The 16,410-nt window shown below is 39.6% G+C and overlaps 1 protein-coding gene across 1 annotated transcript in view; it reads left to right on the top strand.

The window, feature by feature from the left end:
- The window catches only part of cd82b (CD82 molecule b), a 67,337-nt gene that overhangs the window by 25,708 nt on the left and 25,219 nt on the right, over nt 1-16,410 (top strand). Inside the window, exons 2-3 of the mRNA XM_061970301.2 lie at nt 3,949-4,021; nt 10,160-10,232. Coding sequence (XP_061826285.1) covers nt 3,959-4,021; nt 10,160-10,232 — 136 coding nt within the window. The 5' untranslated portion in view covers nt 3,949-3,958. The remainder of the gene's footprint in view (nt 1-3,948; nt 4,022-10,159; nt 10,233-16,410) is intronic.

The following is a 16,410-nucleotide window of genomic DNA, read 5'->3' as shown; positions in this document are numbered from 1 at the left end:
CGCTGCCTCCCGCATATTGTGATCATGACAAACCATGTTCCCGACATCTACAAAGCAATTAGCTACCTGCTGCCACCTACTGATATGCCGAGCTCTCGACAGTACAGACACTCAACAACGGCACATTATTTGTGGATTATAATTACTGGTTTGCATAAAATATTTTAACCCAATTAGGTGAAATTACATAATGTCCCACGGCACACCAAACAATATCTCACGGTACACTAGCGTGCCGCGCCACAGTGGTTAAAATGTAACCCCTTAAACGAATAATTATTTAGCCTAAGACCCGTTTCAGCCACAATAAACCAGCGTTTAAGGTCCCCCTCCTCGGACAAATTTTTACACGGCTAGGAATCTCCGGCACTTAGCTTTGTATGGACTCATTGATCGTTTACAAAGTGAGTTCGGACAGGAAGTGACGCCAGAAAGACCCCGCCCACACAGGAAGTGGCGCCAGAAAGCCCGCGCTCCACACAGGAAAAGACATCAGAAAGAACGCGCCATAGTCAGCTTCATAACAAAGATGTAGGCCAGTCATCCAGACATGCCCGTGTTTCTCCTTCTTCTACATGTACAGGCGCTTTTGGAAATCACAAATCAATAACTTAAGACAACGTTTTTCAACCACTGTGCCGCGGCACAGTAGTGTGCCGTGAGATACAGTCTGGTGTGCCGTCTGAGATTATGTATGTACCTAATTGGGATAAACTATTTTTTTTGCAAACCAGTAATTTTAATCCACAAATATTGTGCCGTTGTTGAGTGTCGTGCTGTCTAGAGTGCAGCAGAGTAACCGTGTAATTCCATATCAGCAGTGGTGGGTAGTAACGCGCTACATTTACTCCGTTACATCTACTTGAGTAACTTTTGGGATAAATTGTACTTCTAAGAGTAGTTTTATTGCAACATACTTTTACTTTTACTTGAGTATATTTATAGAGAAGAAACGCTACTTTTACTCCGCTACTTTTATCTACATTCAGCTCGCTACTCGCTACTATTTTTTATCGATCTGTTAATGCACGCTTTGTTTGTTTTGGTCTGTCAGACAGACATTCATAGTGCCTGCGTTTTAACAAATGCAGTCACTGGTGACGTTCACTCCGTTCCACCAATCAGATGCAGTCACTGGTGACGTTGGACCAATCAAACAGAGCCAGGCGGTCACATGACCTGACTTAAACAAGTTGAAAAACTTATTGGGGTGTTACCATTTAGTGGTCAATTGTACGGAATATATACTGTACTGTGCAATCTACTAATAAAAGTTTCAATCAATCAATCAAAAGTGTGAAGGAAAAAAGACCCTTTTATTTCAACCGGACATCCCGTCAAAAGCCTAAAGACTGACTGCACAGTTCCTGTCTTCACAATAAAAGTGCCGCTCCATCGCGCCTGCGCTTTCAAAACAAGAGTCTCCGAAAGCCAGCGCAAACAAGCTAGCAAGCTACGGAGTTTGCCGCCAATGTATTTCTTGTAAAGTGTATAAAAACGAATATGGAAGCTGGACAAATAAGATGCCAAAAATCAACCACTTTCATGTGGTATTAGACAGAAAGGAGGAACTTTTTTCTCCTCCATTTGAAAACGTGGACGCTATCAGCACTACTGTCTGATTCCAATCAATGCAAGTCATCAGAATCAGGTAATACACCAACTTATATTCTTGTCTTCATGAAAGAAAGGAATCTATATGTGTTAAACATGCATGTATATTCATTAAAACACCTTTAACATGTAAACAAAAACGGCAAAATAAATAAATATAAATTATATACTGTATATATAATATATATATATATATATATATATATATATATATATATATATATATATAAATGTGTGTGTGTATGTATGTATATATATATATATATATATATATATATATATATGTGTGTATGTTACTCATCAGTTACTCAGTACTTGAGTAGTTTTTTCACAACATACTTTTTACTTTTACTCAAGTAAATATTTGGGTGACTACTCCTTACTTTTACTTGAGTAATAAATCTCTAAAGTAACAGTACTCTTACTTGAGTACAATTTCTGGCTACTCTACCCACCTCTGCATATCAGTAGGTGGCAGTCGGTAGCTAATTGCTTTGTAGATGTCGGGAACATGGTTTGTTGTCGTGATCACAATATGCAGACGACAGCGGGAGGCAGTGTGCAGGTAAAAGGGTATTTAATGCTCAATCCAAAAGTAAACAAAAGGGGAGTTCCACTAAGAAAAGGTATTGAAGCTTAGGGAAGGCTATGCAAAACGAAACTAGAACTGAACTGGCTGCAAAGTAAATAAACACAGAATGCTGGACGACAGCGAAGACTTGCCGCATGTGGAGCTGAGAAGGCGTCCGCAAAGTACTTCCGTACATGACATGACAATTAACAAAGAAGAATAGCAACAACTTAAATAGTCTGACTCTTGATTGCTAAAACAAAGCACGTGTGAGGAATAGTGCTTAAAGGAAGACATGAAACTGCTACAGAAAAAAAGGCACCAAAATAGGAGCGCAAGACAAAAACTAAAACACTACACACAGGAAAACACCAAAAAACTCAAAATTAGTCACGGCGTGATGTGACAGTACACCTACTTTGAGACAAGAGCTATTTTGATGCATGGTTGGTTATGGTTTAAATTCATATCCAACAGTTGCAAGAACAACTTTTTACTGTCAATATCGGCTACTGAGTTTCATTTTTTAATGTTTTCTGCTGGTGGTGTGCCTCCGCATTTTTTCAATGAAAAAAATGTGCCTTGGCTCAAAAAAGGTTGAAAAACACTGCCTTAAGAGAAGACAACGGGCGATTGCAGCTATTTGGGATACAACACTTCTCAGACGGCAAGAGAACTTTCAAATGTCCGGGTCAGCTGTGAGTCTATTTACCGAAAAAATTGGTCTCTTCCTCCCGCGGATGTGATCGTGATAGCCAGTGTGTGACTACAAATGTTGCTTTATGGATGTGACTGTGAAATGGCCAGGCAGCGTGCGTGATGCCCGCATCGTCGCTAACTCCGCCATTAGCGCGCAGCTGAAAGATGAAACCAAACCCTCGTGTCCCAAACAACTGCTGGAAGATGAAGATACGGACCCTGTTTTTGTTTTGGGTGACCCAGCTTATCCCCTGATGCCATATCTCACGATGTGGCGGAGTCAACCCACAACAACAATACTTTGGGTATTCTCTGTCTCGATTAATTGTTGTAAAATGTTCTTTATTGCATTGTCTACTTTCTCATGTCGATTAAAGATTTGATTAATTTATGATGTCTCCGGTATGATTCACTACAATAGACACTGGATTGTAGTTCATTGAAATACCACAACACTGGATATTGTTCAAAGGAGATACCTTTTCATTGAAAAACTTGCACACAAAACATAAAACGCACAGTAAAGTGTTTACACTATAGCTCTTTTAAATAACTTCACAGTGAAGTAAAGTCATCTACTGGAGATCAGATAGACGTTTTTTATTAATTTTTTCGCGCATGCGTACTAGGTCGCGTTGCGGAGGGGGTCGGGGGTCTTAAACGGTGGCATTGTTGTGTGTGGACACGGATAAGGTTTTGGTGTGATTTATCCTGGATAACCTTAGCGGCTTAGTGTAAACGGGGCCTTAAACTCTGACAACCCTGCCTCAAAACCAGTCAGAATTATAATCATATGTATGGTATCACACTACAGGCAATTTATTGTTTTATAAAGTTTGGTAGAAATGTCTCTTAAAAATGACATTTCCCCTTGAGTTTCTACTCTGTTTAATCAGTAATCTAACTGTGCAGATTTTCTTTTGTCCCTAGTCTGTGGTACGACTTTCTCAAGGCTAAACTGCATGTGTGCAATTGTGTCTCTTCTCCATCTTGGTTTTTATGTTTTATCATCACTCTTGCAATCCAAGGTAACGTTTAACCACTGCACTGTGATTTATTTTCAGAATCGCCGCCATGTCGAAAGGATGCATAACTGTCACCAAGTACTTTCTGTTCCTCTTCAATCTCATCTTCTTTGTAAGTAATGCTGATTTCTCCTATTAATGCTATTAATGCTAAACCAACTACAGTCATCAATAGAATGAACCTTTTGCCAACAACTCTTTTTAGAAAAGTCTATGTCTACAGATTCCGGTCTACAAAATTATCTTTGTAGGCTTTGTAGGTATGCAAAGCACTATTTACTGTAAGGCCATTTGGGAAAATCATGAGCATAAAGTAAGTCATCTCTAGAAAAAGAACAATAACAGCAATAGTGCATTGAGGAAATGTGCCCCTACTGTATGTGAGACAAGAACACCCATTTTCTCTTTTTTGTAAATTCTGAATTGTAAAATACAGCTCATCCGAGCATATATCTACAAAATGTAGATATATGGAGTCATTTATCCAACCCATAAAGCGCTCTACAAAAACACCCCAAAATTGCCAACAAAGCTACATTTACATGCTGTGACATGCATATTGACCAAGTATTAGCAACATTGTTATTATTAGTGCTAAGATCATGGATGGATATATATATATATATATATATATATATATATATACAGTACAGGCCAAAAGTTTGGACACACCTTGTCATTCAATGCGTTTTCTTTATTTTCATGACTATTTACATTGTAGATTGTCACTGAAGGCATCAAAACTATGAATGAACACATATGGAGTTATGTACTTTAAAAAAAAAGTGAAATAACTGAAAACATGTTTTATATTTTAGTTTCTTCAAAATAGCCACCCTTTGCTCTGATTACTTTTTCGCACACTCTTGGCATTGTCTGGATGAGCTCCAAGAGGTAGTCACCTGAAATGGTTTTCACTTCACAGGTGTGCTTGAAGCTCATGGAGAGAATGCCAAGAGTGTGCAAAGCAGGAGAGCAAAGGGTGGCTATTTTGAAGAAACTAGAATACAAAACATGTTTTCAGTTATTTCACCTTTTTTTTGTTAAGTACATAACTCCACATGTGTTCATTCATAGTTTTGATGCCTTCAGTGACAATCTACAATGTAAATGCCGTATTTTTCGGAGTATAAGTCGCTCCGGAGTATAAGTCGCACCGGCCGAAAATGCATAATAAAGGAGGAAATAAACATACACTATATAAGTCGCACTGGACTTTTTTGGGGAAATTTATTTGATAAAACCCAACACCAAAAATAGACATTTGAAAGACAATTTAAAATAAATAAAGAATAGTGAACAACAGGCTGAATAAGTGTACGTTATATGAGGCATAAATAACGTGCTAAGAACGTGCCTGGTATGTTAACGTAACATATTATGGTAAGAGTCATTCAAATAACTATAACATATAGAACATGCTATACGTTTACCAAACAATCTGTCACTCCTAATCGCTAAATCCCATGAAATCTTATACGTCTAGTCTCTTACGTGAATGAGATAAATAATATTATTTGATATTTTACGGTAATGTGTTAATAATTTCACACATAAGTCGCTCCTGAGTATAAGTCGCACTATGAAAAAAACTGCGACTTATAGTCCGAAAAATACGGTAGTCATGAAAATAAAGAAAACCCATTGAACGAGGAGAAGGTGTGTCCAAACTTTTGGTCTGTACTGTATATACTTTTTTATTTCTAAACATTTAACAATTATTAACGAACAAAAGTATCTATCGAAAATTGGTACCGTATCGATTTTGTAGGTACTGGGAAAGATACCCGTTCCTAAATGATTTTATTGGAGGACCAACAGTTGGTAAGCAGACACACTGATACAGATTTTTTGTTTCTTGATCATCGCCAACTCCTGACTTGTTATAAAGTTTGCAGGTCCATGTGAACAGGGATTGTTTTGAAAAATGTTTTGTCTTTATGTAAAACATTTTCAAAAGTGCAAAGGAATAAGCACTACCACTTTTGTTGTTGTTGTTGTCCAGGGGTCGGCAACCCGTGGCCCTAGAGCCGCATGCGGCTCTTTAGCGCCGCCCTAGTGGCTCTCTGGAGCTTTTTGAAAAATGGAAAAAGATGAGGGGGAAAAAATATATTTTTTGTTTTAATACGGTTTCTGTAGGAGGACAAACATGACACAAACCTCCCTAATTGTTATAAAGCACACTGTCAGCTTCACTGATTCGAGTATTTGGCGAGCGCCGTTTTGTCCTACTAATTTTGGCGGTCCTTGAACTCACCGTAGTTTGTTTACATGTATAACTTTCTCCGACTTTCTAGGACGTGTTTTATTCCACTTCTTTTTCGGTCTCATTTTGTCCACCAAACTTTTAAGGTTGTGCGTGAATGCACAAAGGTGAGTTTTGTTGATGTTATTGACTTGTGTGGAGTGCTAATCGGACATATTTGGTCATTGCATGACTGCAAGCTAATCGATGCTAGCAGGCTATTTAGGCTAGCTATATGTACATATTGCATCATTATGCCTCATTTGTAGGTATATTTGAGGTCATTTAGTTTCCTTTAAGTCCTCTTAATTCAATTTATATCTCATGACACACTATCTGTATGTAATATGGCTTTTAATTTTTTGTGGCTCCAGACAGGTTTGTTTTTGTATTTTTGGTCCAATATGGCTCTTTCAACATTTTGGGTTGCCGACCCCTGCCCTAGGGTACCCAGAGCTGATCAAACGATGAAAATAACTCAACCTACTTTAGCTCCTTAATCAAAATCAGCCTCAATCTGTCGAATACCTTTTTAAGATGTTGTTTTGAGTGGTGGTTAAATAGGTGTACATTACAGAAAATGTCCCATTTGGAGAAACCTTACATGCGGCGTGTAAAACACACCAGATGGTGCATTGAGGTTTACTGACATTTCTCTCTCACGGGGCCCAACATGAAGTCCAAGGCTTGATAAAACAAGACTCTTGGAGGATGTCTGGACTTTTCCAATGAGGTTTTATTCATGAGAGAAGCCTTTTGATGTGCCTCGTAAGAAGTATGCGTCTCTGTCGGTGTTGGCCACTTTGGACTGGTGGGAGCCAGGAACTGGTGTTTTAATGATGACGGCCGGGGGCTCAGTAGACCTACTAAATGAACGCCTCTTAACCAGGACTCTAATTAGTATTGATGTGTCAGGAAGGGAGTTCTCTAAGCACTCATCCATCGGTTATTAACCAACACAGTGCCTGCCCCTCAACTGCTTAATAGGGGCCTTCCTAGTCCCAGGACAACACTGAACCTCATGACCTCATTAGTGGGACACAGGAGGGTATAATAATAAATAAATGGGTTATACTTGTATAGCGCTTTTCTACCTTCAAGGTACTCAAAGCGCTTTGACAGTATTACCACATTCACCCATTCACACACACTGTATCAGAGGTAAAACTCTTTTCCTTGGGCTTTCATGCATAATATCGTGAATATTGTACTAAAAAATGAACAGAATGGCAGTAATATAATAATTCATAAAAAATATAAGAATATACAATAATAAGAATGTTACTAAAATAAAAATATATTTGTCAGAACCTCTTAAGTTAAGTCAAGTCAAACTTGGTTTGGTGTTTTTCTCGTGTATTTTGATCCTGTTGTGTGCTCTTATTTTGTTCCTACTTCCTGTTTTGTGTTTTGTCCTCCCACACGCAATCCACTTTGCACATGTTTAGTAGATCAGCTTTGCTTGTGCTATCAAGTAGGGAGGGTTGTCTCGATACCAATAATTTGGTACCGGTACCGTTACCAAAATGTATTTCGATACTTTTTGATAATTTTTTTACATAAAGGGGACCACAGAAAAATGGCATTATTGGCTTTATTTTTTAACAAAAAAATCTTCCGGTACATTAAACATATGTTTATTATTGCAAGTTTGTCCTTAAATAAAATAGTGAACATACTAGACAACATGTCTTTTATTAGTAAGTAAACAAACAAAGGCTCCTAATTAGTCTGCTGACATATGCAGTAACATATTGTATCATTTATCATTCTATTATTATGTCAACATTATAAAGGATAAGCTGTAAAAATGGATTATTAATCCACTCGTTTATTTACTGTTAATATCTGCTTATTTTCTGTTTTAACATGTTTTATCTACACTTCTGTTAAAATGTAATAATCACTTATTCTTCTGTTGTTTGATACTTTACATTAGTTTTAGATGATACCACAAATTTAGGTATCAATCCGATACCGAGTAGTTACAGGATCATACATTAGTCATGTTCAAAGTCCTCATAATAAATGATACATTTTATTTATAAGGCGCCTTTCTTGAGGACACCGTACAAAATCACAACAATAAAATCAAATTGGATAAAAAAAACAACAACAACAAAGAGAAAAGAAAAGATGATTACAATAAATAAGCATTCAGGAATAGGTGTGTTTTGAGTCTTGATTTGAAGAGGGATATTGAATCTAAGTTGCGAAGGTCTGGTGGTAAAGAGTTCCAAAGATGTGGGGCACCCATGGTGGACAGTTTAAACAAAGAGACAGTGAGATGGATGGATGAAGAGTATCTTAGGGAACGTGAGGGCGTGGCGACATGGAGCAGGTCAGAGAGATATGATGGAGAGAGGTTATGGATGGCTTTGAAAGTGAGGAGAATTATTTTAAAGTGGATGCGATGTTTGATGGGTAGCCAGTGGAGTTGCTGCAGAACAGGGGTGATGTGCTGGATTGAAGGGGTTCTGGTGATTATCCGGGCTGCAGAGTTCTGGAGAAGCTGAAGTTTGTGAAGTGACTTGTGGGGGAGACCAAACAGATCAGAGTTGCAGTAGTCCAGGCGAGAGGTGACCAGGCTATGGACTAGTATGGCAGCAGCATGTGGGGTAAGGGATGGGCGAAGACGATTAATGTTTCGTAGATGAAAGTAAGCAGACCGGGTAATGTTGTTTAAGTGGGCTTCATATGAAATTTAAAAAAAATTTGTGATAATTAAAAATATTGATTTATTATTTACTCGTTGTGCTCTTGTACTTGATATAATTACAGCGGATGTCAGGTGTAGATCCACCAATGGCATTTGTTTACATTGTGACGCCGGTGAGCTGTTGTATCCTCCTATGGTGTGTAGTGAAGCATGTTTAGCTATTCCTCGTCCTGCAGGGATGATACTTGTAAGAAACCTACTTTATTTGTCGCCATGGAGGCGAGGATTAGTGATTTAGAAGTAGCTAAAACACTGCCAGGCAGCACGGTGGAAGAGGGGTTAGTGCATCTGCCTCACAATACGAAGGTCCTGAGTAGTCCTGGGTTCAATCCCGGGCTCTGGATCTTTCTGTGTGGAGTTTGCATGTTCTCCCCATGACTGCGTGGGTTCCCTCCGGGTACTCTGGCTTCCTCCCACCTCCAAAGACATGCACCTGGGGATAGGTTGATTGGCAACATTAAATGGGCCCTAGTGTGTGAATGTGAGTGTGAATGTTGTCTGTCTATCTGTGTTGGCCCTGTGATGAGGTGGCGACTTGTCCAGGGTGTACCCCGCCTACCGCCCGAATGCAGCTGAGATAGGCTCCAGCGACCCCAAAAGGGACAAGCGGTAGAAAATGGATGGATGGATGGATAAAACACTGCCGACTGCAGATGGATGTTCGTGGCTCACTAGCCATATCTTAATGCACCTCGCGTTTCAGTGTTATAACTTCACCTTTATCTTTAGTTTTTAGGCCAAAATGCGTCCATTCTCCCTTTTCTGTCTACACACTGTGTCTGCTTGTAAGTACTCTGTGATTGTGCGCTGCCGAACATGCTCCTCTGCTCGTAAAACCAGCAATGTCACGACGTGACGATGCGCCGTCATGCCTGTAAAAAAATAAAATAAAAATATGGCGAACCGGTATTTTTTTTTTATTCATTAGTACCGCGATACTATACTAGTATCGGTATACCGTACAACCCTACTATCAAGTTTTCACATGTTTTAATACACGCAAACCTTTAGTAAACCAGGCCCTAGGAGTGCTGTAGGAAGTGTGTAAAACTTACACATTGGTCCCCTAACATCACACAGGAAACTATGAAGAACTTCACTGAATCTTCTGCTTTTTGAAGAACTTGTTAACATCTTTTTTGTGTGAGAGAGAATTGCTCTGAAGCCCAGATGTAACTGGCTGCATAGACACGAGTTGTGACAGTTGAAGGCACATCAGCAAAAGCTAGTCATTTAATTTAATTTTAGAAAAGGGTGGCTTGACTTTTCTCTGTATTCCTTCACAGGTCTTTGGAGCATTGATCATGGGCTTTGGACTGTGGGTTCTCCTCGATAATCAGAGTTTCATTTCTGTTTTACGTAAGTGCTTCACACACACACACACACACACACACACACACACACACACACACACACACACACACACACACACACACACACACATCTTTCAACTGCCACGTCCTAGTGTGATAATGCTGTGTAAACATTCAGCACAATTTGACCCACATCAGTTGTGCTGACTGGAGACTGCCTGCTCTGTGCAACATATGTGAATCGCCTCCCTCGGGTGTTGTTGCAGCAGAACCACGTTGGAATGTTCACACCAAACCAAAAAAAGTTAAGAGGGGAGGAGTATATTTACAGCTAGAATTCACCAAGTCAAGTATTTCATATATATATATATATATATATATATATATATATATATAAGAAATACTTGACTTTCAGTGAATTCTAGCTATATATATATATATTTATTTATTTTATTATATATATATATATATATATATATATATATATATATATATATATGTATATATAAATAAAAGAAATACTTGAATTTCAGTGTTCATTTATTTGCACATATACACACACATAACACTCATCTACTCATTGTTGAGTTAAGGGTCGAATTGTCCATCCTTGTTCTATTCTCTGTCACTATTTTTCTAACCATGCTGAACACCCTCTCTGATGATGCATTGATGTGTGGCACGCAAAAAAGTGCTTTCATCAAATGCATTAGAGTCTGGAATTTTCCATCTCTCCCTAGCATGGCCCAAAACCGGTCAATCTTTGCTTCCTGAGGAAGATCTTCAGTGCCAAGCACTTGGTAGTCCACTACTTCTTCCCGGAGGCTATCCAGGTCCAATCGCAGCTGCGGCTTGGAACTTACAAGCTGTTATGAGAGTAGCGTATGTGTGTGTGTGGCCCTTTAATAGGTGAGCATGTGAGGTGAGTGACGTCAGTGAGTGTGTGGGCGAGAGAAGAGAGGTAGCGGTAGCGTGAGTGCAGGCGGGCACTAGTTTGTTTTGTGTTGGATTGGCTGTGTGCAAGCAATCAATAAAGCAAGATTAATCGCCGGACTCAAGTAGGAAAGGTGCAACAAAGCGTATTTCTTCATCTTACTCGTCGTCGGCGTCGCCATGGCTGTATCTTCATCGTTCTTCTGCTTCGTCTCCTTGTTGTGTGCGCAGTTGTGCACTGCACTCTCTAAAAGCCGTATATGTTATTGATGTTATAGATGGCAGTATTGTCCTGTTTAGGAGTGTCACAACATTGCTGTTTACGGCAGACGAACTGCTTTACGGTAGACAAAAAATGTGACTGCTGTTGTTGTGCGTTGTTGCCGCGCTGGGAGGACGTTAATGAAACTGCCTAACAATAAACCCACATAAGAAACCAAGAACTCGCCCTCCATCATTCTACAGTTATAATGTGATTGGGCAGGGACACTGTTTATATCATGGGAAAGCGGACTCAGGTCTGCATGGGGATGGAGGGGGCGTGGCCTCCAGCTCCGCCTGAATTTCGGGAAATTTTCAGGAGAAAATTTGTCCCGGGAGGTTTTCGGGAGAGGCGCTGAATTTCGGGAGTCTCCCGGAAAATCCGGGAGGGTTGGCAAGTATGCTCTAGAGTCCAGTGGCGACGTGCTTTACACCACTGCATCCCACTCGCTTTGCATTGGACTTGGTGATGTATGGCTTAGATGCAGCTGCTCGGCCATGGAAACCCATTCCATGAAGCTCTCTGCGTACTGTACGTGGAATAATTGGAAGGTTTGGAGCTCTATAGTAAATGACTGTGCAGAAAGACTTTGCACTATGCGCTTCAGCATCCGCTGACCCCTCTCTGTCAGTTTACCTGGCCTACCACTTGGTGGCTGAGTTGCTGTTGTTCCCAAACTCTTCACTTTTCTTATAATAAAGTTGACTTTGGAATATTTAGGAGCAAGGAAATTTCACGACTGGATTTGTTGCACAGGTGGCATCCTATGACAGTTCCACGCTGGAAATCACTGAGAGCGGCCCATTCTTTCACAAATGTTTGTAGAAACAGTCTCCATGCCTGAGTGCTTGATTTTATACACCAGGCCAAGTGATTATGACACCTGATTCTCATCATTTGGATGGGTGGACTAATACTTTTGGCAATATAGTGTATCTGAAACAGTCATCCAATGTATGCATCAAAGTGTTTGTAGCCAAAGCTAATTTACAACACTTGTCCCCAACAACAACAACACAGATCTAACATCATTAAAATAGGAAAATAAAAAGAATGAGGCAAAGAGGAGTGGATAATAATGATAATAGTAATAATACAGACAAAGTGCAAACTAGATAAAAGCCAATAATAATAATAACACAGACAAAGTGCAAACTAGATAAGAACCAATTAGTCAAAACTAAACCTGGGAATACGATTGTTGCTCAACTAGCCACAATTGTGTTTGTTTTTTGAAAGTGACAAGTGCAGCTATACTTTTCAAAGTGTCAGATAGAGAGTTCCATAGTTGTGGTCCTTTTATTAAAAAGGCAGTCTGGGCAAAAGATGTTCTACGGAATGGAACGCAACAGTTGCATGTTGCGTTCAAATTCTAGCTTTGCCTGGAAGGAAGCTAGGATGGAAAGACATCCAGTGTAAATCTCTCTATAAATGTGTTTGCTGTATTAATTCCAGATGTAGCTTTGCTTCGAGTAGAACAGTGCCCTTCTTTCCAAAGGTGTCGATTTACCATCCAGCCTTTGTTACGTTTTGAAAGGTAAATACAGCATTTCCTTCTGTAAGATAGTACCTGTGTTAGCATGCCAGTCTGGGAACACAATAGCCCCTTTACCACTGCAGGAACTTTCTCTAATTCCCTAGGGCTTTTGAAAATAGTTTTTGAAAATCTTAGGTTGTTGTGTATCTTACTAGTGTTGTATATTACTTACCATATTTTTCGGACCATAGGGCGCACCGGATTAAAAGGCGCACTGCTGATGAGCGGGTCTATTCAGGTCTATTTTCATACAAAATGCGCACCGGATTATAAGGCGCATTAAAGGGGTCATATTATGATTTATGTGGTGTTCGGGTCTGTGGGACCCGTTTTCATTTTTTTATTAAAAGAAAAATGATACAATTAATACATTTTTCAAACTGAGACTCACTGACTTTGGCTCAATTTCTGTGAAGAACATATATCAGAATACATATTTAATGACCACACACCATACACCCCCACCCACACACACACACACACACACACACACACACACACACACACACATTCCTATTACATATAAGATGTCCGGGTCCACTGGCTAATAGAAGTGTGGAAATTGATGTTCTGTGTACCACACACACACAGTAGGCCCAGATAGGAGGAGGACAGAGTGTAGGTACACAGAACATTAGAGGGTCAAATGTGCGAGAAAATTACAGCAGACAGTGTTGACAAACAATGCTGCAACCTTGTGTGGGAACCGCAGGTGCAGAAACACAGAATAAGAATCCCTGTGGGATGCAGAAACAGGTAGAGAAATTTTGTTGTTGTTACTCAGCCAGCGTTTGTGGGTCTGATGGACCCGTTGCATTTTGTGGCTTTTAATGCCTCACAATCAAACACTTTTATGTTAAAATACTGATTAGATGTTTACCTTATCCCAATAAACATCTGTTCAGTATTTTAACATAAAAGTGTTTGATTGTGAGGCATTAAAAGCCACAAAATGCAACGAGTCCATCAGACCCACAAACGCTGGCTGAGTAACAATATGAACATTACACAAGGGTTAATTTAAAACACTATCTTGTGGTCTACATAACATGTAATGGTGGTTCTTTGGTCAAAATGTTGCACAGATGATGTTTTACAGATCATCTTCAAGTCCCTTTCTGAGCGTCTCTCCAGGATGCGCCGTTCTGTGGGCGGTCTTATTTACGTGGCTCACCTTCGACAGCGTCTTCTCCCCGTCATCTTTGTTGTAGCGGTGTAGCGTGCAAGGACGGGAGTGGAAGAAGTGTCAAAAGATGGAGCTAACTGTTTTAAATGACATTCAGACTTTACTTCGATCAATAACGGAGCAGCATCTCCTCATCCGTGGCTCACTAGTGCAACAACAACGCCGGAAATGTGTCCAGTGAAAAAACGTCCGACCGGAACTCTCTAATAACTAAAGTTCCTTGGGTGAATAATGTTAACCCACTACACCGGTATGTTTTAGCGCTTTCGTAGCGAGTCTACTGACAGATATCATCCGTGGCTCAATAATGCAACATCAACGCCGGAAAAAACGTCCAACTGGAACCCTCTAATAACTAAAATTCCGTGGGTGAATAATGTAAACCCACTACAGTTTTTAGCGCTTCCATTGCTAGTCTACTGACTTTATATTAGAAATGGCAACAGCGGATGATGAATGTCCCATAACAAGAAGATAGGGAAAAAGAAGAAGCTTATTGACTACGGTGTCGTCACGGACTAAAAAAACAGATCAGCAGGTACCAGAAGATAAGAAAAGTTAGTTTTGCATAGTATTCTTAAACAAAACGCCAGGTAATATGTCTGCTAATAGGTGCCATTTTGCGGTCCTTATACACACACCATAATAGTACTCGTATGTTTAATGCGCCAACAATCCATCAAGCGGTGCGTCTTCATAGCTTACTAAAAACATTTTGACAGACTTTTTAGCGCCGTGTGTAATGTTCTATATTCTCAATGGAACATTGAAAGATTTGGTGTTGTTTACTGGCGTCATATTGCAGTCTACACATATCTCTTATGTGTGACTGCCATCTACTGGTCACACTTATCATTACACCATGTACCAAATAAAACTGCTTCGAAGTCAGTAAGCACAACCAGAATTATGCCGTACATTCGGCGCACCGGGCTATAAGGCACACTGTCGATTTTTGAGAAAATGAAAGGATTTTAAGTGCGCCTTATAGTCCGAAAAATACGGTACTACAGGCTACTAAGGCCCTACATATCTCCCAACAGTGAAGAATCCTTTAAAAAAATCCAAAATTTAGATACATTCTAATAAAAAAAAGAAAGAAAAAAAAGTGTTGTCTTCCTTTGGCTCAATTTTCATCTCACAAAGGTTATCATATGATGTTGATATTGTTAAACTTTTAATAGCACTCACCATAAATACATTGAAAAATGTCCAGTAAATACATCCATCCATCCATCCATTTTCTACTGCTTGTCCCTCCTGGGGTCAGGGGGCCAGTGAATACATGTGATCGGTATTCGTATCGGCCGACCTCACTCATGGACGATCGGAATCGACAGCATAAAACTCTGATCGGAACATTCTTTGTCAGCACTGTTAATGATAAGCCAGGGGTTCATCCAGAGATGCAATCGTATTATTGTATCTGATGCTCCACGGAAATTCCATTAGATAGGGGACTTGGTAACCTCTCCTACTTACTTCACCCAAACTGCTCCTCCCCTTAGTGCTTGTGATGTTCTTGCCACTGGCCATGGAAAAACAAAACTTCACACAGCTCTGTTTGTCGATTCTCAGAGTTCTCTTGACGTAGCACCATGGCCTGACCATGAACAGGATCTCTTTAGGCTCTTTTCCATTAAAAGTTTGGAGCTGTGTGGTTTGTATTTCTACCGCATTTCACAGTTCAGGGTCGTTCATACAAATCAGTCTGACGTATGGAGTAGTAGTTTAGTATAGTTCTTCATAATAAACAGACAATATTAGGCCAAATATTTATTTGCTGAAGTCTAAGTAAATGATACACATAGCAATAATATACAAAAATATATGATTTAAAAAAAAAAGTGTGCCGAATTGTTCATAAAGAGTCAGGTTTTTGTCCACTGTGTCCAACAGTCAGGAAGTTGTCCCCTCACTCACTAAATTATGAATTCATGACGGTCATGCAAGTCCTTATGGTCCATATTATCTGTAAATAACAATATATCAATAATAAATGTCAGTGTTTCTCTCACGGCGACGACACAAACGCATCGGATTTAGCGTTAGCCTTTTAGCATTAGCATTCGGTTCACCCTGGATGAGGCCAATACCTACACAAATGGAGTGCCACTGACTACATTTACAGCGTGTAATAAAGTAAATAGTTAATATTTGATGTCATTTACCTTCGTTACACTTGTGTAATGCCTCCTTTATATCACATTTCTCCAACAAATTCTCAGAGCAGTAAGTAGCTATAGTCGGCGCTTCGAGTCAGACTGAATACTTTATATTCCTCTGTGAATATGTTTAAATGAGTT

This window comes from Nerophis lumbriciformis, linkage group LG10 (assembly GCF_033978685.3).
Source record: "Nerophis lumbriciformis linkage group LG10, RoL_Nlum_v2.1, whole genome shotgun sequence".
NCBI classification, from domain to species: domain Eukaryota; kingdom Metazoa; phylum Chordata; class Actinopteri; order Syngnathiformes; family Syngnathidae; genus Nerophis; species Nerophis lumbriciformis.
Note: the sequence above shows the minus strand (reverse complement) of the source record. Positions and strands in the feature narration are given on the sequence as shown.